The 23,324-nt window shown below is 37.8% G+C and overlaps 3 protein-coding genes across 3 annotated transcripts in view; 2 read left to right on the forward strand and 1 right to left on the reverse strand.

Moving 5' to 3' along the window:
• Positions 1 to 2,405, forward strand: part of LOC136268006 (ectonucleoside triphosphate diphosphohydrolase 1-like) — a 16,798-nt gene extending 14,393 nt beyond the window's left edge. Inside the window, exons 9-11 of the mRNA XM_066063229.1 lie at positions 1,233 to 1,358; positions 1,867 to 2,013; positions 2,115 to 2,405. Of these exons, the coding sequence (XP_065919301.1) occupies positions 1,233 to 1,358; positions 1,867 to 2,013; positions 2,115 to 2,339 (498 nt within the window). The 3' untranslated portion in view covers positions 2,340 to 2,405. The remainder of the gene's footprint in view (positions 1 to 1,232; positions 1,359 to 1,866; positions 2,014 to 2,114) is intronic.
• Positions 2,406 to 7,474: 5,069 nt separating this feature from the next.
• On the reverse strand, positions 7,475 to 10,039 carry LOC136268558 (uncharacterized). Its single transcript, XM_066063937.1, has 2 exons — positions 9,253 to 10,039; positions 7,475 to 8,107 (listed from the first exon to the last, which is right to left on the reverse strand). Exons 1-2 carry the CDS (start codon positions 9,976 to 9,978, stop codon positions 7,649 to 7,651), a joined length of 1,185 nt encoding a protein of 394 aa, XP_065920009.1. The 5' UTR covers positions 9,979 to 10,039; the 3' UTR covers positions 7,475 to 7,648.
• On the forward strand, positions 10,032 to 22,177 carry LOC136268555 (ectonucleoside triphosphate diphosphohydrolase 1-like). The gene is made up of 10 exons (XM_066063934.1): positions 10,032 to 10,249; positions 13,226 to 13,373; positions 13,436 to 13,607; positions 15,289 to 15,460; positions 15,908 to 16,108; positions 17,191 to 17,308; positions 18,601 to 18,728; positions 18,858 to 18,980; positions 20,963 to 21,112; positions 21,903 to 22,177. Exons 1-10 carry the CDS (start codon positions 10,076 to 10,078, stop codon positions 22,116 to 22,118), a joined length of 1,602 nt encoding a protein of 533 aa, XP_065920006.1. The 5' UTR covers positions 10,032 to 10,075; the 3' UTR covers positions 22,119 to 22,177.
• Positions 22,178 to 23,324: the final 1,147 nt, after the last annotated feature.

Here is a 23,324-nt window from a genome sequence, read left to right on the forward strand (position 1 = left end):
TGCAATACATGTTTTATGTGTGTCCTCCTTTGTGTCCCATTTATCTATGTTAACAACAAAAGGTGTCAATTTGTGGTAGGCTGGTAGTGCCATGTGATGGCTTCCCTATGTTTGTAATGAAAGTTGTTCAAGTTTTCCATTGTGCTGATTGTGCTGATTGGTTACTGATTGGTTACAGAGGTCCTTTTCTTAGTGTTCTTCATTTGTATTGCTGTGTAACGGGCTGAAACATAGCTGAAGACAAACCACTTTGCTATTTCAGTAATTGATAGTTGGGATACACATTCAGACGTAAACAATAAGCCTGGCACTATTCTTTCTTCTAATGCAGGATTCACCAGTCATAAAAGAAATAAACTAACAAGCAAAAGGAAAAATTAAGTTTGAAGAAATAAGAAGTAGTGAAACAAGGGAGGTCACCTAAACAAGGGAGATCACCTATAAACAAGGGAGATCACCTATAAACAAGGGAGATCACCTATAAACAAGGGAGGTCACCTATAAACAAGGGAGATCACCTATGCCTGAAGATGTACTAGCAGACATTTGATCCCTAATTCAGTCATGGGTATAGACTGAAGTAGTTACTACTTTTTTTTGATCCCTTAAATTCCTTCTATATTATAATATACATCAAATTAAATGTGAACATTGTGTATGCAATAAATTGTTTTCTTGTTCTTGACTCCTTCCTACGACCAGGGCGAAGGTGAAAACGTGAGAAAAAAATGGTAATGAACTGCTTGTCCAATGCAAAGAAGACAATCACTCATATCTTCCGTTTCCTTGGGAGTACTGACATGAAACAAAGAGTTTCAAACTCCTCTTGCTTTGGAGATCATGATGCTACTTAGATATTTGCTGTTAGCACCTTCCTTCATTGTAAAACAAGTGTTCAAAAATTTTACAGAATTTTTACCCATTGCATTGTATTGTAGGTTAACTTTTTCCACGCTTACCTTTTTTACAGCCTGACTGTTTCAGTATTAATAATACTAGGAGTCATTTACCTAAAATTGCTTGAGAAATTGTGCATTTTTATGTTAAGATATATGTGTGTCTACTTTCTGTTGCTTTCTGGTTTGGGAATTTGATTGAATTATGCAAACATTTTGGGTTACATTACTCGACTATGTACAAAGGTTAGGTATAATTAATGTGTTTTTGCTGTCCCCATCTTGAGGTATACATATGACATGTCTCTGATAACAGAGTTGTTGTTGTTGTTACAGACACTTGGCAGGTTCAATAAAGTGTTCAAATTCTTTGGTAACACCACCAGTGTTAACAGTTCTGCCAGTAGCTGGACACAATATAACAATACTCTTAACAAGTTCTGTGGACTAACCTGGAGTGAGGTATATATCAACTGTCATGTGTGTGACGCATGTTCACTATAACTATTATGGATTTTTGGTTAGGTCCATCAAGAGACCTAGTATGCATTATAGAGGTGGGCCCTATGTACTTGTTGGTTCTTCTTATTCATGTATACTGTCTAGGGTTGAGACAAACCTCATTCGGTTTCATAACATTCAAATACTGCTTTACCCACCAAAGCTTTGTTACCATGGATACTAACATGTTAAACCAGTTGCACAAGTATTTTTACTCCTTGTGGAAGCTGTAATTTACATAATTTTTGGTATAGTTATAGTTTAACCAATGGAGCTATAGTGTAGGAACCTGTACTACAGTGACACCCAATTTTGACATGACATTTGCTCTGAAGCTTCAGTATCACTTTTAAAAGAAACTTCAGAGAATGTGCTTGTACATTCATTCCAGTCCTAATACTGTCTAAAGAAAGTGTATAATACAGTATTGGTGGAGATATTGGTGGAGTTTACTGTTGTTTTCCTTCAGATCAAAACTCAATACAATGTTAGTGATGATGATGATGATGAAGTCATGTGGAGTAGGAGATGTTTTGAAGGACAATTAGTACGATCACTACTAATGATCAGTTATAGGTTTAGTAGTTCTGATAAATGGACCATCAACACTACACTAGTGAGTAGCACTATTGTAATATTATGTGTTTAAAGTTGATTTGGTAATGAGAACACTATTCTGTTATTAATCGAGCTCTTATAGCTATTGATTTACTACAGGGATCACATGATACCAAACACTGGTCACTAGGATACATGACACAACAGACAGGGAACAATATCACATCACCTCCACTAAGGACAAGACCCTACTCCTCAACGTCACTAATCCTCAGCTTGGTGGAACTAGTTATACTACTAGTATTGTTCAGTCTCTTCCTTATTAGTGTTGTACATGTCTCCTGTACTGATAAGAACAGGAATGGATATATTGCAATTTCCTGATCTCCATGTCATTTGTGTGATCATTAATGTCATTTTTATTATACAACTAAATTGTATATTACACAATACAGCTATTTAGCTGGTAGTTGTTTGCATGGTGACACTGTAACCAGGAGCCCTTGGGACTTGATGAGCTCCTGCTCCGCCAGACTTGAAACCAAATTAAGGAGTAGATTTGAGCTGATGCTGCAACACCTACTTTAAGGTGTGGCTTGCATTCCCATGCAAATGTCACGTGCATTCCTGTGAGAAGTGTTCATGTCATATGAAGGTACTTCAAACACTTCTTAATTCATGTGGAATACATACTGCATATTAAATTATGTATGGTGTTACAGGGCATAGGTAAGTATTGTCTTCAGCTTTATAGCTTTGTCAGTGACTGGTTGTGAACAATCCATAAAATTGCTAGTAGCTGCTGAACCCTTTCCACCATAGATATTAGATCCTACCATTTTCATAAGCTCTATAAGTAATTGAATATCTGATGACAGCAGACAGTAGGTGGACAATTTAATACTCTAAGGATCTATGTGATGGAAGCACTTAACCCTTAGACATGCAAGGTCAAGTGCACCAATACTGGGCTGCCATGATGAGACCTTGTTCCACACAAGCAGGTCACAGCTGACCTGAGTAAAGAAAAGCTGGTAACTGTAGACTAGGAGCAGTGAGATTGAAGACTTTTACATCAAAGAAAGCCCTCTGATGATGGTTTCCCCAGAATCCTTGTACGCTAAGTCACTAACATCCAAGAATGCCTTGTCCTCCACATTAGTTATGATATAAATGACAAGATTCATCAGATTGGGGCTGCAATGCAAGCTCAATTATTATAGTCATATTATGACAAACTTCAGACAATGTGCTTGTGGTGAAGTTCCAAAGTTCATTATGATGTAGTGTAGGGAAAGCACCAGATGCACAATTCATTGCATGATCTACCATGACCGCAGACACACGCTTGGCTGGCAAGCCACATCAACAATACAAAATTCCTAAAAGCACATTTATAAGAAGTTCAAAACCATTTTCTTCAATTGGAAGTACAGAAAACCATCTTTCTCACTAGACAAAAATGCAAATTTCCTGGCAAAAGTTGTGCAAGTTCCTATTGCTTATATTAGAAAACAGCTGCTGAAGTCTTTTTAACGACATAACATTAGCTTTAGCTTGATGCTGGGCACTAACCACTGTTACCCTGAAGTGAGCTTGATCTCCTGGATTATAGAAATGAGGTAACTTGCAGAGAAAAATCAAAAGCATTGGCAGAAGGATTATGCAACCCAATTAAGCATGCTGAAAGGACAAACAGATCTCTTCTAAGTCGCTGACACATCTTCCAGTAGTAACAGCAGGAATAAAGTAGGTTAATTTAGGAGGCTGAAGAAAATTAGTGGTTCTGAAAAAGCAAAGCTTTAATACCACGCGCTACAATATAGTAAATCTACGGTTTGTCCAATGTACATCCAGCAAAGTTTTAAAAGAATTAATGTTAGTGGCCATAACAATGTCAGATGGTGGCTTATGACCATAATGTTTATGGTCATAAAAGAATTAATGTTTGACCATAAACATGTATGTTGGCTTAATGAGAGATTGTAAGGCACATAGTTGCACATGTAGTGTGAGTGGTAACCTTCACTCTTTGTGATTATTTTATTGCAGATCAATAATTCAAGATACTCTAATAGAGTAGTCACAGTATTCAAGGAAGCAGTGTAGCAAGCTACCCATGTGTAGTTATAGATAAGGAAAATAAGGATATAAGCTAGTTGGTGGGAGGGAGAGAAAACCATCAATTATGAAATGATGAAGGTACATAAATTACAGAAAGTATGATAGTCCTCGGTCAAATATGACCATGTGTATGGTCCTAAGGAAGAACCTGCAGCTGCATGGGCATGGATGGCAAGTGTGTGAATATAAAAATAAAATAAAAGAAGCTGTTAATACTAGTCACATCCAGCCACTCTTTATTAAGCTATTGTCAACAGGCAGTAGTTACCTTATTTTTGCTCTTCACTTTACAGCTAGGCCCTGGCATCACCAAATCTAGTCCAATCTAGAGGGGCCTAAGAATATACCCTCCAAAGGTTCACAACTTTAAAGCAAATCAACTGATAAAGTATATATTATAATCATTTAGTTTCTTTGTAACTACATAGATTGCTTGTTCTCTTTGAATCTGTTGAATTTTGTTACTACTCTAGAAGGTGTCACGTGGGCACTCTTTAGGTCAATCTGCAGAGTCTTGACAGGCCAAAGTTTTAAAGGTTCTCCCAGTGTGTGACCTTACCATTTAAATGTGTAACATCACAGCTCTCACAAAATCCACCTGTAAAATGTATTGTGGGACTTCAGTGAAATTTGGGAGTAATGGCTGGTTGTTATGCTGCTTAGAATGGAAGACTAAACTTCAAGCGTTTGTCCCATGATGATGGGATGTATATTCTCATTGTTGATAGCATTAAAGCACAAGCCACAAAGGTGACATGCAAATTGAGTGTGAATAAGCACTCACTACCCTGGTGGAGTTACGGCATCTGAAGTGACCCATATAGTTGTGTTAGTTGCCAGCCAAGTTAAGTTGCATTTCAGTATTTTAATGCCATTGAAGTGGCACATTTGTACTTCGAACAGATAGACTTCAGTACTGCAAAGGTTGAAGTCTAATACATGGAAAGCACAATATATAGCCATGCATTGTATACTGTATTCCATCTATACAGAAAATAGATGATGGTCACAATGCAGAAAACTTTCAATTCTTTAGTCAATTGAGTCTCACATGCAACCACTTGATAAAGCTTTATATACCCTAGTTTAACTTGCTGGGGCTAGAACACATTTCAGCTACTGGAATTTTGTAGGTGGATCTGTACATGTTCATCTTGAATATTGCATTTATATACTTCTAACTTGTGTAACTCTTTAAATGGTAAGATTTACTTGAATTTTATGAGGTGCTATGGGTATATAGCTACCAGATCTAGCAGAAGAGGGGGTTTCTGGAAGTCCCAGAAGCCCCAAAAAAATTACCCATGACTTTAATATATATTGCAAGACACAGAAGTGCAAAACATACACTAGCACTCATAATCTCTACAGTACTGACAATGTACAACAATACTGGCTGCTCTATACAATACCACCTAAACTTTTATAATGTCACTATGGTCATTGCTTAATACAAGCTCCATGCAGTAGTTTTATAGCCATATACCAATTAATTGAGCAGTTAGTTTTACTCAGTCATATACCTCTAACAGAAATTATAAGTTGGATATTATGTAGAGCATTGAATTAGGATTTTTCATTTTATTTGGGAAGGAATATTTCCATACTGGGGAATTGTATCATTATAAATGTAGATGATAATGTACGTGATGCAAACCCATCATAAGCTTATACTGCTGGTCGGTATATAGTTTTTACTCGTGTGGATAGAAAGACATCTTGTATTTATAGTACCACTTGGGTACTTCATACACGTAGTTATAAGTCATTCCACTCCATTTTTTGTCACATTCGTATGTGCAAGTGTAGCCCCGTGGATGTTTTGATCAAAGGGTGGGTCAGTTCCAGTTCCCATGGGATGTTGCTATTTTCCCTAACAACACATTAGTAGTAACAGATGACTATCTTTCAACTTGATGGTACTTTCATCCACAAGTTTGGTTGTTATGGTAATGGTGATGGTGAACTACACTGGCCCTGTCAACAATGATTGAATCATTCTCATGGCAGAGATGAATAATATTCGGATATCAGCATTCAATAAGAGCTACAATTTTGTGTGTCATGTTAGTTGTTCTGGATGAGGTGACAATCAAATACTTGGCACCACTTAGATTACTATCAGTGCATGGTAATGGAAGTGTGTACATCAGTGACAAGGGAAATGAGATAATTGTAGAGTACTAGTGACTAAATACGAAACAAAAGCTTTTGCTTTAATGTTGTTACCATGTACACTATAAATCACTTACTGTATGGGGGTCACATGATTTGCATTCCACACAAATATTGACTAGAAACTAGCCTCACAATTTATCCATGGTGCCTTAACAGTGTATAATCAAGTTTTATTATTTTACAATAACATCTACAGAGCACATTACAAAGGCCCTTGGTCTCGGAAATCAAGTTAATTACAAAGCAGACTGACAGCACTGGCTTCACAGTGAGAAAGCAAAAAATTAACAACTAGCTTTTTGAAAGTTTCTGCAAATATACTGACTGAGTGACTACATAACACCACCTAACTAATGCTTTCAGACTCAATAATGTCCAATATGATGCTACAGGATCGATGTCAATTTGCTGACATCAGCAACATATTCATTGTACTCGGTTGGTATAATGCACATATACATCATTACTTTTGTCCCAATTAATTTTGCTTGCACTGCAAATTCAAAAGTGTTGGGAAAACGTCCATGGCTTCATCTTAGTTTTCACATCATACTTCCACCAGTCATGATCAAAATAAGTGGATTGATGCTATAGGATAGTTTGTTCCCACACGTATAGAGCTGTATAACAAGCCGAAATTAATTACAGTGGAACCTCAGTTATCTGAATCCCTTGGGACCAGGGGTGGTCCATAAGTCTGAAAAGTCTCTCTGAAACTGTGTGTAAATAACATAAAAACATTATCAATAAGATTATTAACTATCCTAACAGAACAATCACTACTCTAATAGAGCAGTCATTTCCATAGCTTGGTTAACCAAGAATCCGGATAAGTGAAGTCCTGTTCCACTGTACAACTGTAACAAGTAGCTATGGCTACCTTGCTTATACTGATAATTATTATGTGGGTACATGTTTCATCATCTGGCACTGTACTTTAATGCCATGTTGTAGAATGGTTATATAATATCACACATGCTACAGCTAGACACCTTTTGTATTCCATGATTCAGGCTAAGTAACAGGAGAGAATTTTAGCTGAAATGACCACTTTGCTTGTAACATTTGGGGAAGTGCAAATATGTACAGTTCTATTCTTCCTTTGGCAAGGTATGTCTGATTGTACAACAAAAGTCAACATACATGCAAGCATATGAAAGTAACTAGCAAGATATGGTATCGCTTTTTTTTAAGTAACTACCCCAACTATGACTATATCACATGTACAAGAATGTATGCAGTTGTAACCTTTGCTACATATAAAGTGACCTCCTTCAGAATATTTTACTATTGAATACATAGCTACATGTACAGTTAAGGAAAAATACATGCAATAAAGTTTACAGTACATAAAAGAATTAACATACAGACTAACATAAACATTGTCTGATTTATTCTATTGTGGGATTAGTTTCCACAATCTTTTCAAAATTCTCAAAGTTTCTTAACTGATGAAAGTACTCATGTGTGACAACCTGGGCATCAACCTGATCATCGGGGCTGTACCTACATACTGCTTTGCTGACAAACCGGTCAAACAGGATTCGAGAGGATGGAGTTATCTCACACACTATACCCAACACGCTGACCCTCTTGGTGGTAACGTCATCCAATAAATTAGCTGTGGTTACCAAGACACGAACTGTGCCAGACACAAAATCATCAAGGACACTTGTCTGATCACCAGCAGTATAAGCTGCACACTTCCCAGGATAATATTTGTTGTACAAATCAGAGAACATTATGGCTCCATTAGTACCAGCTTGTACAAGAACCAGTCCTTGATGGTCCACACCTTGGTTAATAGTATCATGATTGTTGAGGTAGTACTCAATACGTACAGCAACAGACTAGAAATAAAGAGATATAATTCACTCAAATATATATGTTTGCGTATGTGACTAGATCTACAAAACTCCTAAATTTTATTTATTACAATGCATGCACACCCTTAGCAATAAAATCAGTGAAGTTTTACAGTACACAAAGGATATGTGATATAAGTATGAGTAGTCAATCAGAAAGATAGTCTACTGTCAATCTTTCTTCACTGATTTCCACTTCATCTGTGGCAAAGAAAGATGACACTTACCAAGCAATGGAGTTGTCTATTCATGGCATACACTATAGTACAAATTTCAGCTCTGTATCTCATTGCATTCATAAGTTATAACTATTTCATTAAGTACCAATTAGTTGCTGTACAAATCCTGCTGTTATTGTATTGTAGTGCTGTAACTTCAAACTATAACACAACACTGAAACTCCTCTCCAGAGCATTACTTTGGCCATGAATACGGAAAATGTGCTATTATGTTGGGTTTTTGCAGGTCCAGTCACATTTTAAAATTTCATGTATTTATTTAAATAAAAGCTCATGTGCCACACCATTTATTACATCCAAAAGTAATGCCCAATACAAAATGCATAGGTCGGTCAGCAGGACCAAACCAATATGTTTCCAGCCCAAATTGGCACTGAGTTGCTTCTAGCATGACTGTACTCACAGTGAGTTGCTCTACACCTACCACACCCTGAAAATTACCTAACATACATGAGCTAGACAGTACACAATGAATAATTTCATTTTAATGCATTGGACATCAGCTGCTGATTTTGCCATGACCAAAGTAATAGCAAATGTTCGCAAAGTTTTTTCATGTAATTAAAATACATTAGGTATGGCTGTCATGCAAAGGAAAAGTATCAGCAAAATATGTGGTAGCTTTGGACTTGATATCTTCCAAATGCAACCAATAAAATTTAATTTCCTGTTATTATTAGATATCACTGATGTATTTCCCCATAAAAATTTTGACCACAAAAACATGGAGGCTACTGGAGAAACCTCTCTACAACAGATACCACTGGACTAATCTTTCAGCAGCTATACAATGCACAGACTCAGTGGGACCAAATCTTTACAAGACCTCAAAAGTCCCATAAGGAGGTTCCGCTATACATAAATGCACAAAATCCATTATTCTTTACTTACCAGGTAACTAAAGGTTTCTTTCCCTCCACGCATCTCATCGTACTTTACATCTCTCAAGATCCCCTGGTTGACAGCAATGCTTCGCTCCAGTTCATAGCAAGGTCGAACACCCAAGACTACCTTGCCCTTGTGCTTGGCAGCAGATGTAATGAAAAGCAATCGGCTGTTAATGAAGTGTTTAGCAATGGTCTTCCAGGTGGTTGCAGTGTAATATTGTGCCTCATGAACTATTATGAGATCAAATCCTTCAGATGGAATATCTGTGATCTTCACAGTTGACATTCCATCATTGTTGTGAGCATTCGTGATAATGACACTTGAAGCCATGGCATCTCCCATCTGACTGAGCTGTGTAACTAGACTCCTTGATGGTAGCACCATTTGTTTATCCTTTTCTGTAACCACTCCACGGTCAATGAGAAAGTTACCAAATGATGCATACACTTGCTTTGATGAGGTCAATGATGGTGCTAAGACTAGAACACGAGATGCGGTTAACGCATAACTGGCCAGCACGGCTATGCTGGTACCGCCACACCCAGTAGGTACCGCGACTACAGCGACATTGGAGGGGCTGGGCTGAGCAAAGTATTCGCGCAACTTCAATACAGCATCAATCTGGTGAGGGTACAACTGCTGGGAGGCATTTCCGCTCTCAAGGTACTTGATCAAACTGGCACTCTGAGTGTTGAACACTGACTGGGGTAGTGTCTGGCTGCAGTTCATCACGCACACCACAGTACCGCCTACTACAGTCTCGTGATTACTCAACTGAGAGAAGCTTTAATTAGAATCTAATTTCACGTGATCATATAAACAAGGCATGGATGACAGCGAATTGGACAGTGCAACTCGATCAAGTTCCACTAGTGTTAGGGCTTATATCAGACCATGTTTAATGTCTAGCTGTGTAGCAGTCGCGTTGTTGGTCATCCTATCGCTAGTCGTATTGCTACCCGTCTTTTATGATACGCTGAGCACTGATGAAGACATGCAGGTAATAACGTGTTGTGTAACGTGTACTGTTGTACCGGGCCACTACATTTAACAGCTCCACAACCTGGGTTAACACAATTACCCTCACCAAGTGCAACTATTTAATTTTAGCAAATGGCTGAGCATGCATTGTATCTCTCTCTCATGCTTTTTTCGATACTTGTTGCTTTGTGTGGGCTATGAGCTTTGGTTTGGTTTTGATGTTGTTGAGCTTGTTTGTTGATTGTTGTTGGGTTAACGACACAGTCTGGTGTGCCATTGTTGACTAATCAATGAGATAATCCAGGTATGACTTAGATTTGTGGTTTATAGCACATATAATATTTATTGTTACTCTTCAACACAACACAGCTGGTACAATATAAATGCATTCGTTTGTGGCATCCTGTTAGCTGTAGCATCAGCAAAATTTGTCTCGTAGTTGCTTACACTGCAAGGTGAGAGCAAATTTTAAGTGGCGGTACGTTACATCTGAATATTAACTGTTGTTTGTTGTTAGTATATGGCTGGAAGTTGTAAAGGACAAGGTCTATATGGTTTTAACACAAATGGGTAGACGGATAGTTCAAATTTGGTGCTTAAAGCATTAAACAGATTTATTTTGTGGATTAATAATAATAATTTTGTGGGTTTACGTTGCAATCAAAAAGTTCTGACTATTAGATAGCTAACAGAATCAATTGGTGACAACATTAGAATGTTTGGCTGTTGCAATGGTGCATTGTCCTGCATTATATTGTAAACACCAGCAGCTCTGCTGGATTTACCTTCAGGAGACTTGATATCAGTGATACCTTGGCAATATGAAGCTCCCCGATGCTTTATTGTACTGAAATAGAGTACGTAACTTTATCTAGTGTGTCATGACCTGACCAAATTCTATCATGGCAGGTACCATCAATTAGTGGGTTGCTGTTTGTTCAGTGAATTTTAATATCTTGACAGCCAAGGACAAAAAAATTTAAAAATTTTGTGGGAATTTCAAAACATATTCTTTATAATAAAAGGAACGCAATGGTGAAATTTCAGTTCATATGCTGGGAAGATTACAATGCTATGAAGTAGTAACTAGATATCAATGCTGTAATATGGAAAATAAATGACAGGTACTTAATGAAATAGTTATTACTTTCAGAGATAGAACTGTGCAATACTATCGATACTACCTGGTATTGTGATACCAAGTGGCATACTCTACTCCAAAATTTGGTATCATGGATATCGATTTTGCAAAATAACTAGATAGATATTTTATGATGTTGGGTCACATTGTTCAATTGGTTTGAGTCAAGTATAGGATCCTATGAGCTTTATCCGAAATTACGTCGCAGACATAAAAATAGCCGCTGTAGTGTGGGGACATTCGTAAAATTTGTATGGGCGATTATGGGAAGAAATTTTTGAACAGCAATATCGCAGCCAAGAAGGAAGATATCGAACTCTAACTAGCAGGTATGGCTATAAGACATTACAATAAGTGCGTAAAAGCGATTTTCGGTTGATTTTCAAAACAACGCTAGAGTTCTATTCTTTCAGCTAATTTATAACCATACCTGCTGGTTAGAGCTCGATATCTTCCATCTTAGCTGAGATATCTCTGTTCAAAAATTTTCTCCCCATAGTCGCCCATACAAATTTTACGAATGTCCCCACACTACAGCAGCCATTTTATGTCTGTGACGTAATTTTGGAGAAGGCTCATTGAGATGATAAAGCAACATCATGTACTACGTTATGAAAAGGCCAAATTTTATGTGCACATTAGCTTGGTCATCTCATGTAAGTCATATCATGTGTAGTGTAGTATGTAATAGTTATACCACGGTTGCGAGGGATTTTGCTGATATATACACCCAAAGCCCGAGGGCTGCGGGTGTATATGTCAGCAATATCCCAAGTAGCCATGGTACAAGTGATATATATCACTTGGGGCGCACTCACCTAATAGGTGAAAGAACTAACGAGAACTCATCCTGTTTGTTTTATACAGTAGCATCTGAAGATCGATCGTGGTTTTAATAGCGTGGGCTAATAGCCATCAAAACGTTGTCCGTATGTTAAAGCGTCATTAATACATTACTATGCTTCAACACACAATGTTAGAAAACTTGCGATTGTGGGATGGAGTTTATATTGTTATCATTTTTGTACTAAGTTAAGCCAACTAACTTCACTATTGGGACAGTAAGTAAGTTATTATATTAAGTTAAGTACTTAGGACTGTAAGTTACTAACCTATTTCAATGTAGCAGTAGTAGCTTTGCTGTTCCGTGGTCTGTTCAAAGGCTGATACGCGGTGGGTAGAAAGATGCATCCACAATCGCCCAAACGATTATTTTATGCCTTCATTAACCTTTAGTAACAACCAACTACCCTATCTTAACAAATGTGCTAAGCTTAGCAACTACTACAAAAACGAGTCCCACAATACAAAGCTCTATGTCGCTCAATATAAGGAGTCAAAGCGCATCGATTCTTTGAACTGGCTGGGTATCAAAGTCATTGGCAAACCGCTTTGCCATGATATTTCCCGGGCAATATGCGAGTTAAGCACCGAGTGGCACCTTTGAACGCCCACGCTAAAGTGGTATATATTGTGATATACTATTTATGGTATTGTGATACCCAAACTAAAGGTGGTATCGCACAGCTCTATACAGAGATAAGGCTTACATTACTATGTGGATCCACCACTGGTTACCAATTAATTCACATGTCGGTATTGACACTAAAGATATTAGTGAAAGCTCTTGTATAACAGTGTAATAAGGTCACCTGTCATATCTGGTCTTTGTGGTAATTCTGACAATCCTCAAATGTACGTGTCATTTGTGGACCTATTTAACATCGTCAGTTGCTCGTATATTTTATAGCCCAGTACTATAATCTGTTTTATGAATTTTCTATGCGTTACAGTATAATAGTCAACTGTGATTATTAGCCTCTCCAAGAATAGTAATGTGTTGTCTATTAATAGTACGGAGTGGTATTTTCAGTTGAGGCAGACCACACCCATATGCTACTCTACCAATGGAATGGCAAGAAAATATTTTCTACTGATCGCGGTGTTGCCAAGGCAACTGATACTGCTGTGGTGAAACTAGCCCATCAGTGTAACGTATCATGTGAGCTCATGTGATCTGATCATGTAATTGATGATGTAATTGTACTGTATGATATAATGTAGATGGAGTAAATGATTTTGTTGCTAACATTTCATTGGCTGGATTGAGTTTAACCAATTGTTTGAAACGTACCAAGTGCAGTTCAGCCAACAGCTTTACCCAGTGTATTCCAGCTAACAGAGTTGGATCTAGTAAATCATACCTTGGGGGTACTGATTCTCTTAGAGTACTAGAGTAAGTGTGTGTAGTGTGCATGTTTGTTTGTTGTATTGTGTTAACCCATTAACAACTGTAGCTGCCATATAGCAACATGATAAATTATTATAAACCACTCAAGGTACAAACCTACCTTTGCTACAAACTGTTTTATGTACTTCATAGCACCATGTGCTAATGCTAAAACTGACAAGCCCATAGAGGTCCTGTTTCTGGGATAACTGGATCCTTCCTGGACTAGTTCCCGATTGTTATGCAATCATGGGTAGGTGTTTTGTACTAAAACAGGGTGAATTAAATTGTTCTTCGAGTTAAAACCTGTAGAGAATTGAGATACAAACAAGTTACTCTGTAGGGTTTATTTTAGGAGGGGGGGAGGTGTCCTTGGAAGCCCATCCTTACCCTTAAGGCTAATGCTCTTCTTTTATAGTCAGCCATTTGCCTTGAAATATCTAATCTATTTTTCAAAAATTTAAAAACCACTTCTGTATCCAGAGTAACTTGTCATCTGCTGAACTCTCTACACGATGACTATTAATGCTATGTAGGGTGACTGCACTATTAGAGTATCTCATTTGAGCACTTGCTGCACGTTGTTTGTTTTCGCCTATGATTTAATCCGTCTGTGATGATTATAGTCTACCAGCTTTTATCTCATTCCTTTGCCTGGTAGATGTGGCAATTTATAGTTTGTCATCAACCCAACATCAACCCAACTCAATACACGATTGTTACACACTGCTGATTCTCATACTGTATTTTCTCCTATACCACAAAAGTTTGAGAACATACCCACGTAGAGATTTTCAGCTTTTCCCCATAAGCAGTATACACTGTGCAGTGCCTGAAATTACAGTCAGACATCAGACAATTTCTGACCATTTTTAGCATTTGTCTGACCAAATTTCATGTTGATCTGACATAATGTCAGCACCAGCTAAATTGTATCAAAATGTTTTTGTGTGTCTGCAGCTGGTTTTATGTAGCTAGTTTGCAATATACATGCTTTGTAGCTTTTGTATATAACAGTTACTTCACATTTCATAAATGACAATACTCTATACACATGTACATCTGTACAGATTTTGATTATGTCAGACCGAGGTGAAATATGTCTGACCATTTTTGATATTGTTCTGACATTTTGTCAGGACATTGTAAAGTTATAATTTCAGGCTCTGCTGTGTGAATAGCAATAAGTTATATCACCGCTGGAGTAGAATATCTTAGTCATTGACATGAGTCCGAGGCGAAGCTGAGGATGAGTGTAAGATATTCTACAACTGCTGTGATATAACTGGCTTGTAAAAGACTGTCTGTACTTTGATGTATGTGGCTTTTGTTTCTTAAGGCTTACAGCACAAGTGTTGTAATTAATTAATTCATTAAATGTATATATTTTCTGTGTTCAGCTCAACTGTTATATAACTTGACCCCATAGAGGTTGGGTGGTGCTCTTAAGTAAGAGAGCAATAATATAATTTTGACCTTTTAAGTGGCTACATTAGCCAGGTCACTTTGTACATGAATGACACATTTGGGGATCATCAAGTTGACTGGTTTAGACATGTGACCTTACTACACAGTGACCTTATTACACAGTGACCTTATTATGACAGGCTCTAATGTATTGTTCCATACATGCATTTAGTATTTATACTATTGTGTTTTGTTTAAAGCACGTGCTCTTATATTTTAGTCATAGGAACCATAGCTTAGCCAGGGAAATTCTCAATTCAACCCACTGGGTAATCAAGGATGAGTTCCCCCGTCATGAGCGGTCGTACATCTTAGAGTATGAAGAGGAGAATGCTGCAATGATTGTAGGGTGGAATGAGATGGCATACAATTTACCTCCTAGAGGAGATCATGTGAGCAAGCAAAGTTAAGACTACTGTATATATTGTCTACTCTACTTGCTACCTCTGATAAGGTCACCTGTCTAAATCAATAATCCCATCCAATGTGTCATCTGTGTACAGAGTGACCTGTTTAATGTAACCACCTGTTTAATAAGGTCACTGTGTAATAAGGTCACTGTGTAATAAGGCAGGGATGTGCCCTACTTCTCCAAATTCATCACTTTGTACGAAGTGGTTTTCATAGCTGAAGGACTTGCACCTGAGCATTTTAGGCCATAAGTTACAGATCAGGTATACAGGCACCATATTGTACTGGGTATAGTCACCTAGCTTGAATGAAATTATAACCTTTGCTTTAATGTATTGTACATTAAATATCAACTAATACTACAAGTACAGTAATGTATATTTATGGTAACAGTATTATGATGATGTGATGATATTCTCACTCTCTAGTTGCAGTTATTTGGAGTTGTCAGTTTGGGAGAATTATCAGCTCATGTTGTGTTAGGAGAACAATTCCTACTTAATGACACTTCAGATCGTACCAAACATGTTCACCTGTACAACACCAGTTTTGAAATCTACTCCAAGGTGGACCACTGTTATGGGTGGAATGAGTCATTGAGACGGTTGACTGCCAACCTGACCCTACAGGTGATATGTGGCCATCTGTGTGTTCTGTGTCCATCTGTGTGTTCTGTGTCCATCTGTGTGTTCTGTGTCCATCTGTGTGTTCTGTGGCCATCTGTGTGTTCTGTGTCCATCTGTGTGTTCTGTGTCCATCTGTGTGTTCTGTGTCCATCTGTGTGTTCTGTGTCCATCTGTGTGTTCTGTGGCCATCTGTGTGTTCTGTGTCCATCTGTGTGTTCTGTGTCCATCTGTGTGTTCTGTGTCCATCTGTGTGTTCTGTGGCCATCTGTGTGTTCTGTGTCCATCTGTGTGTTCTGTGTCCATCTGTGTGTTCTGTGGCCATCTGTGTGTTCTGTGTCCATCTGTGTGTTCTGTGTCCATCTGTGTGTTAGTGTGTTGTATAGCTAGCAGCAATAATATTAATGTTTAGAGCTTGTGAGCTTGTTAATTTTTATGGAAACTATTTTAGTATGTACATATAGCATCACATCACCTCAAGCTAGGACAGCGAGTTTCATGGGATCAGTAAAATCACTTAAAATTCAAACACCGTAGACTTTAGTTAATAAGTGCGCACTGTATACTTGAGCTATACCAGTACATGTAGTTGAAATTGCTTCTGCATGTTATGGAATAGAAGCAGAAGATTTGTCAAAACAGCAGAAATGTCTCGGTACACTTAATGCCTCACCAGGTAAGTGTTGATGCAAATTGTGTGAACAATGTTGTGGACACAAATAAAACAAGCTGTGACAGCCCATTGGATTTTCCTTCTAGACAACAAAGAAATTATAAAAAGTGAGTTTGAGAAAAATGCTAATAGTCAGGTTTTACTCAGAGTCACAACAATGTCATGTCTAGAGGATCCCAACAAGAGAATAAAATGTAGTTACCTTGTCTGGGCTTAGCCTGCACTCTTGTCTGCAAAGAAGAGAATTATAATTGACTGTACTTAATTTACGAGTCATTCAATGCTTATTGAGTAGCTGTTGTAAATCTGTTATATAGACTTACTAAGTTGTAAGCTTTTATTCCAAATTTCTAGCTATATGTTGTAAATACATAATTAGCATATGTGGTATTCATATGTTTATCACATGTTACAGTCCAATCTAGCCCAACCCACTATCCTCCATCCTTGTCTACCAGTTGGCTACCACTGGAACATCACATCACATGAGCTGTTCATTGCTCCCTGTACTAACTGGACGAATAGTTATAATAGTAAGTCTGTATGTTTGTCCATTTCAGTGTACTGGTACAGCAGGACTTGTGTCTCACGTGTGTAGTGTGTGTGTGTGTAGTGTGTGTGTGTGTGTGTGTGTGTGTGTGTGTGTGTGTGTGTGTGCATGCGTGCATAAATACCGTACAACGGGAGTGGTTCGTGGTTCGCGGAAGAAAACATTCGCGAATGATTTACTATTTCCTCATTCACGAGAAAACATTCGCGATTTATTGCATAAAGTTGGGCACGCGCCCACAACGAATTAATTGTTTTTCTTTTTCTATGGATAGCTATGGAACGCTCGACTATTTGGCTGACTGTGACATGTTGCGTACTGCGCATGCTAGTAGCTATGCATGATCGCTGTTTCGCTGGAGAAGTAGGCATTCACGATAATGAGCACAGACAATACGCACGCCTATAGCCTTGCCGGGGGGGGGGGGCACTAAAACCAAGGCTAAGACACACCATTCCGGCACAGAGAATCGCTGGGCTGCAATTATATTTGCTCCATTTAGTAGCACTGACTGTCACTGAAGTTTGAATCTCTGTTCAAATCACACCCCACTGTCCTGCACCTCACTGGCTATACCATCATGCATGCAGTTTAGCGGGTAGCAAGTAGCTACCTGTTTATGCACTCGTTACATGAATGCTACAGCAACTGATCCATGTGAAAAACTTTTTTTAATTGTAGGAAAAATTTTGCAAGAAAGCATTTGTGAATGCACCTAAAATCATGAAGTACGCGAATGTTTTCTTCCGCGAATCATTCCTGTTATACAGTATGTGTTCAATGTTCGATTATTCTAATATAATCTAGTTACTTAATACACTTCATACTCCACTTAACAAAATTACTCCAATAATGCAGCCACTTCTAGTGTCCAGATAATCAGAGGGTTTGGATAATCAAGCTCCATCATAATGTGACCATGTCTTACACATTTAGGATGTGTATATGCTAGTGCTTCCCTGGGCTGTTACAAACTTTCTAGGACACATTGCTTTGTTAGGTAATAAAACTTAACACATAATGCAATGGTTAGCTGTGCATTTGTACATCAGACCTCCTCTGGTGTACCAAGCTCACTAAATCTTGTGGAAATATCAGTCTGAATTCCAAATAGTCTCCAGGGAGTCGGATCATTAAGGTGTCACTGTATAGACTGTCAAAAACTACTATAACACCTCCCACTGATGATTTCATAATGTAATAAGTAGAAAATACACTATACAGCCCATGCCATACCCTCCAACTTTATAATGTATGTCATCTCATTACTTGTAGGTAGTGAAGTGTTCAGGTTCACTGGTAATGCTACTAGGACCAGTTGTAGTGAAGCTGTTGACTCCATATTGTTTGATGACTTCCCTAAACTAGTCATCAATGACTCCTATAACCTGACTGAAATATATGTGAGTTATGTGTGTGTGTGTATGTAGTGTAGTGTGTGTGTGTGTAGTGTAGTGTGTGTAGTGTGTGTGCATGCGTGCGTACATGTATTACACCACATCCCCACCCACTAACATATTATTCTCCTACAGGCATTCTCCCGCTACCACAAGGTGATGCAGTTCTTCAATATCACTAGTGTCACTGATGACATCACTGGATGGAGTCAACTAGAACATGTTGTGATGTCATATTGTGAACTTTCCTGGGATCAGGTGAGCCAATAGCAACAACTGACTTAACTTTTTACTGACTGCAAAGTGTCTTCTGTAATATTGATGGGTTATATAGTAACAACATAACATCTCAGCAAAAGTAGTGACATAATTTCTGAGCAGGAAAAGTTGTAATAATCTGTAACAAAGTGTACCTCTGTAGTGAGTGGTCTGCAACATAACTTCTTGAAGAATAACATGATACAATTAGTATCTACAGTTGGTGATGTTTGATTTTAGCTTGTATGAAATTTTTGACACACAATTTTTTGATTTATTACACCTTGTCTGTCAGTCTTATCCTCAGCAAGATTTGTTGCAGAACACAATTTACATGCAGCACAGTACACTGACCCTCAACACTCATTGGTACCAAGCTGTTGTACAGATATTGGATTACTGTAGACTCAGGTTGTTAGGTTACATGACACATATTGCCTGTTAAGCACACGTGGTACACTCATACTATGGACACACGTTTATTGAGGTCATGTAGTTTAAATCTGCACAAAAACAGCTAACATTAACATCATTGCAGCCGTTTGTTGGCTGCCACCTTCGATTTCACAACTTTTTTCATAGCAGAAATGGTTAATTATACCATTCAAGCCAACGTTCAAGCACTATGGAGCTATGGGTACATGAAAATGGCATTTTCTGATTCCATAAAATGAATATGTCACCCACCCGCACCAGCTGTACTTGGCCACATGACATAAAATTTTAGGAGCACTTCAATACAATGCATATAGAATGTTCTAGAACTTCCACTGACAGATCTACAAGTTATCATTCTAGTGTACTAAACCGGAACTTTCACTTATAAGGTAGAATTAAGTGAGGTGAGCAACTGACAGCAGTGGCAGAGTAGTAAAGGGCTTGGGTATATAGGTGTGGAGGTCCCTGGTTTGAAACCTAGAGAAAAAATTTACCGACGTTTATTTTTGTGCATGCTTTTTACTTCTCTGACCGTTCTATTAGAGTATCTTGATCACGCTCTTTCTCCTTAGCTAATACTCTCAGTACTTTCAAACCACTAAAGGTTTGCACTACAATAGTAACTTCATCTACAGACAAGTTTTCAAGTTATTCTGTCAAGCGGATTATCCTGTAGGCATGACAATAAATTGCTTTTGCAATTTTCAAAACCATGTAAAGTTCTGTTGTTCTTAATTCAATCTATACAAAAATTTGGCTGTAAATGTGTTGCATTATGCTATTACTGCCCTCCAAATTTGAAGTCAATCAACTAAAGCGCACACAAGTTATTGCAATTTTTCTAAAGTGTAAATTTACGTAAGAAGATTAAGAAGAAAAATACAGTAAGACGAACTTTGAAGGTACATATCTCAGTAATGGCTGGGGGGGTTCAACTCAAATTTGGATTAGGAGGTGCCCTACCCCGAGGGAGCTTCTACAGCAAAACTGGTTAATTTCCGTTCAGGCACTATTGAGCTACAAATGCGCGAAAACAGCATTTTCTTGGTTACCATACAATACACACTTGTCTGTTGCATGTCCACACTAGCTGTACTTGGCCACATGACACACTATTGTGTGTCCTGATTGCTGCTGCTATGTAGAATGGAAGCAAAGAATCGTTTGAGCATCTATTTTAAGTGTCTCAGTACACTAATACGCTTGATTCCCCACCAGGTGTTGTCTATTGGCAAGCACTGACATCTGCAATAGTGATGACTTCTTAGGATTGCCATTTCCTTGACTGAAAAGTACTGTTGCGGTGGACATAATTTAATGCTTTCCTATCAAAAGTTCATAGCAGTCATTTATAAGTGTGTTTGGCCTAATAACCAGTTTACAATATCAGTGGTGTTATGTGGGATATAACTTATTAACATAGCAAATTGTGTCAGGTATTCTGGTTTATCATGTCAGATTATGGTTTAATTCCACTCTAAAGTAGTTAAGTAGTGTCTGTTGTAAAGAGTTGTTCATGTTATCACACTTGTCCACTTGATCAGATACGCAGCACCTACCCCAGTGTGAAGGAGAGGATCCTATACAGACAATGTTATGATGGTACATTAGTGTATACGCTACTACAAGCTAGTGGGTTTGTACCAACCAGTCAAACTGGAGTATGGAGTATCTACTCTCAACAGAGTGAAGTGGTAGGTGTATAGTGTGTATGTGTATCTGTTGTTAAATTTTACTCCAGTCCATCCATCTTTATTAATGGTGATTAATTTTGGTGTTAAAAACAAATAGTTTAATATCCAGATGGGTGGACTTTGATGGCTGCCTACACATTGTACTTGGTATAAGCAGGAGACCAACCCTAATTTCTCTGATGTTTATATAATTCATAACATTTATACATTCATTACCTTGTACCAGCTAATTTACAGGCCACAATTGCACTTTTCTCTACCATCACGCTTAAGTGCCTCTACCAAAGAAGGTGTGTGTTGGCTAGCACAAGTCAATCATTCTCATGTTGAGCTTACTAGTCCATAATTTTGCCTGCTAAGCAAGTTGTTCATTACATCATTTAAGCAACGATTCTAGAGGAAAAGCCTCTTTCTGTGAAGTAAATGTTCTAGGATGTATGCAGCAGAGATAGCAAAATTTAGACTGTGAGTTGGCCGAAGACTAACACTGCCAAAAAGGTGTGAACAATCATGACCTGCAGAGTTTGCTAGTAATTTTATAGTATTAGATGTTGGGTCCCTGTGGGCCTTTATTCTCTGGCTTCAGTGTTTATACCAACCCATCAATAATATGGTCCCCCATCCTCATTGTAAGACACTACTGTTTAAAAAGATGTGACTGGGTAAGCAGTAACATAAATACAACAGCTAAATTCTGTTGCTCTGTGTGTTTCTGTTGTTTCTTGTATGTGTGGCAAGTATAGTAACAGTCAAGCTGTAAGGATTAGTTGTCATTTTCTTTCCACTCCAGCCATGGCCGATGGGTTTGATAGTGGAGAAGTCACGTAACATTGCTGCTAATCCACTGAAGAATCGTCCCTACTCAGACACAATGATGGTGATAGGATTGCTCACATTAACAATGCTGGTGGTACTGTTCCTCTTTGTGTTAGCTTATGGACTGAAGAGCATCTGGTCTAGAACAAAACATTATCAAAATGGATATATACAAATCTCACCTGATTAATGTATATGTATATTTGTTAAATTTTTAAACCAATCATCAGTTTTGCAGTGTGTTGTTAACAGCTCTATACATAGGTAGTAGGAATGGGGTACCCCCTACTGCTTTTATTGGATGGTGACAAATACTCTAATAGAGCAGTCACCTACGATAGTGGCACTCTCACTACATCTGGCTGTAGAGCTATAAACAATTTGTTGAGAATTGAATACACTTAGCTACGTGAAAATAGTTAACACAAGTAGCTATTGTAGGGTAAGAAGTGAAACCACCTTCTGTCAAAATGATATGTAAATTACAATTTGAAAAAAAGGATTTGCAGCTTATTGTTGTCTTCACAGTTTGTAACTATAGCCAGTATCATTACAACTGAGAAATTATTTCAAAAGATACTTTACTTCTTTCAAACAAGGCAAGTTTTGAGGTGCTGAATCTGATTACATTTTGAATTATTAGTTCCACTATATAGCACTTTGTTGTAAGTTTACAACTGATTCTGCAAACATATACATGCTCCTATGAATTGAACATTTTTTCAATACACCTTTTACAAACAACAGAGTTAATTTAAAACCTTTCATAAACTAGTGTTAAGATCTACTATACAAAAATAACATCTATGAGAGTTAAATAGCTACAGTGGTTGGTGTTTCTTCTCGTCCATAGGCTCTACTAGGTAATCTGGGTCACAAGGATCAACTTTAGCAAGCTGTTCAAATATGCCATAGTTACCCTGCTGGCTGAAGTATTAGTGGGTAACAATACTGGGCCTTAACACAATCAGGATTAACCTTGTGTACTACTCTACCAATAAACTGAGAAACAGAATTAGCTATTTTATGTATTATCCCCACCACACTGACCTTGTAATCTCCCAATAACAATTAGTACAGTGTATGGACTTTTCCACTAACAAAACGTTTGTGAATATCTTTAGGACTTTTTCCAATGTATACCTCACACCTGTAGTGACTGCTATCATTAGAAAACTTTTCTGTTGTCTGTGCAAGGACCATTGCTTGGATGTGTGTGTCCTCTACATCATGTCAATCAAGATGTTGTTTTATTCCATCAGAAATCAACTGCAATGCATGCATAAAATTTAATTTAATGAAACATAATTATAGTTATTATACACATACATAATTTTTAATAATACAGGAGCAAGAAAATAATCTGATTGTAATTAGTGTGTTGTTGGTATTTCCT

This window comes from Dysidea avara, chromosome 10 (genome assembly GCF_963678975.1).
Source record: "Dysidea avara chromosome 10, odDysAvar1.4, whole genome shotgun sequence".
In the NCBI taxonomy this organism is placed as follows: domain Eukaryota; kingdom Metazoa; phylum Porifera; class Demospongiae; order Dictyoceratida; family Dysideidae; genus Dysidea; species Dysidea avara.

What these genes read in the sequence shown, in the direction of transcription:
- LOC136268558 (XM_066063937.1), bottom strand. Translation starts at nt 9,978, where the DNA reads ATGAACTGCAGCCAGACACTACCCCAGTCAGTGTTCAACACTCAGAGT. An exon ending in AAGAAACCTTTAGTTACCTG is followed by an intron (nt 8,108 to 9,252) that starts GTAAGTAAAGAA and finishes CTTTATTTCTAG; the next exon opens with TCTGTTGCTGTACGTATTGA.
- LOC136268555 (XM_066063934.1), top strand. Translation starts at nt 10,076, where the DNA reads ATGGATGACAGCGAATTGGACAGTGCAACTCGATCAAGTTCCACTAGT. An exon ending in GCACTGATGAAGACATGCAG is followed by an intron (nt 10,250 to 13,225) that starts GTAATAACGTGT and finishes GTCTATTAATAG; the next exon opens with TACGGAGTGGTATTTTCAGT. An exon ending in CTGCCAACCTGACCCTACAG is followed by an intron (nt 16,109 to 17,190) that starts GTGATATGTGGC and finishes CACATGTTACAG; the next exon opens with TCCAATCTAGCCCAACCCAC.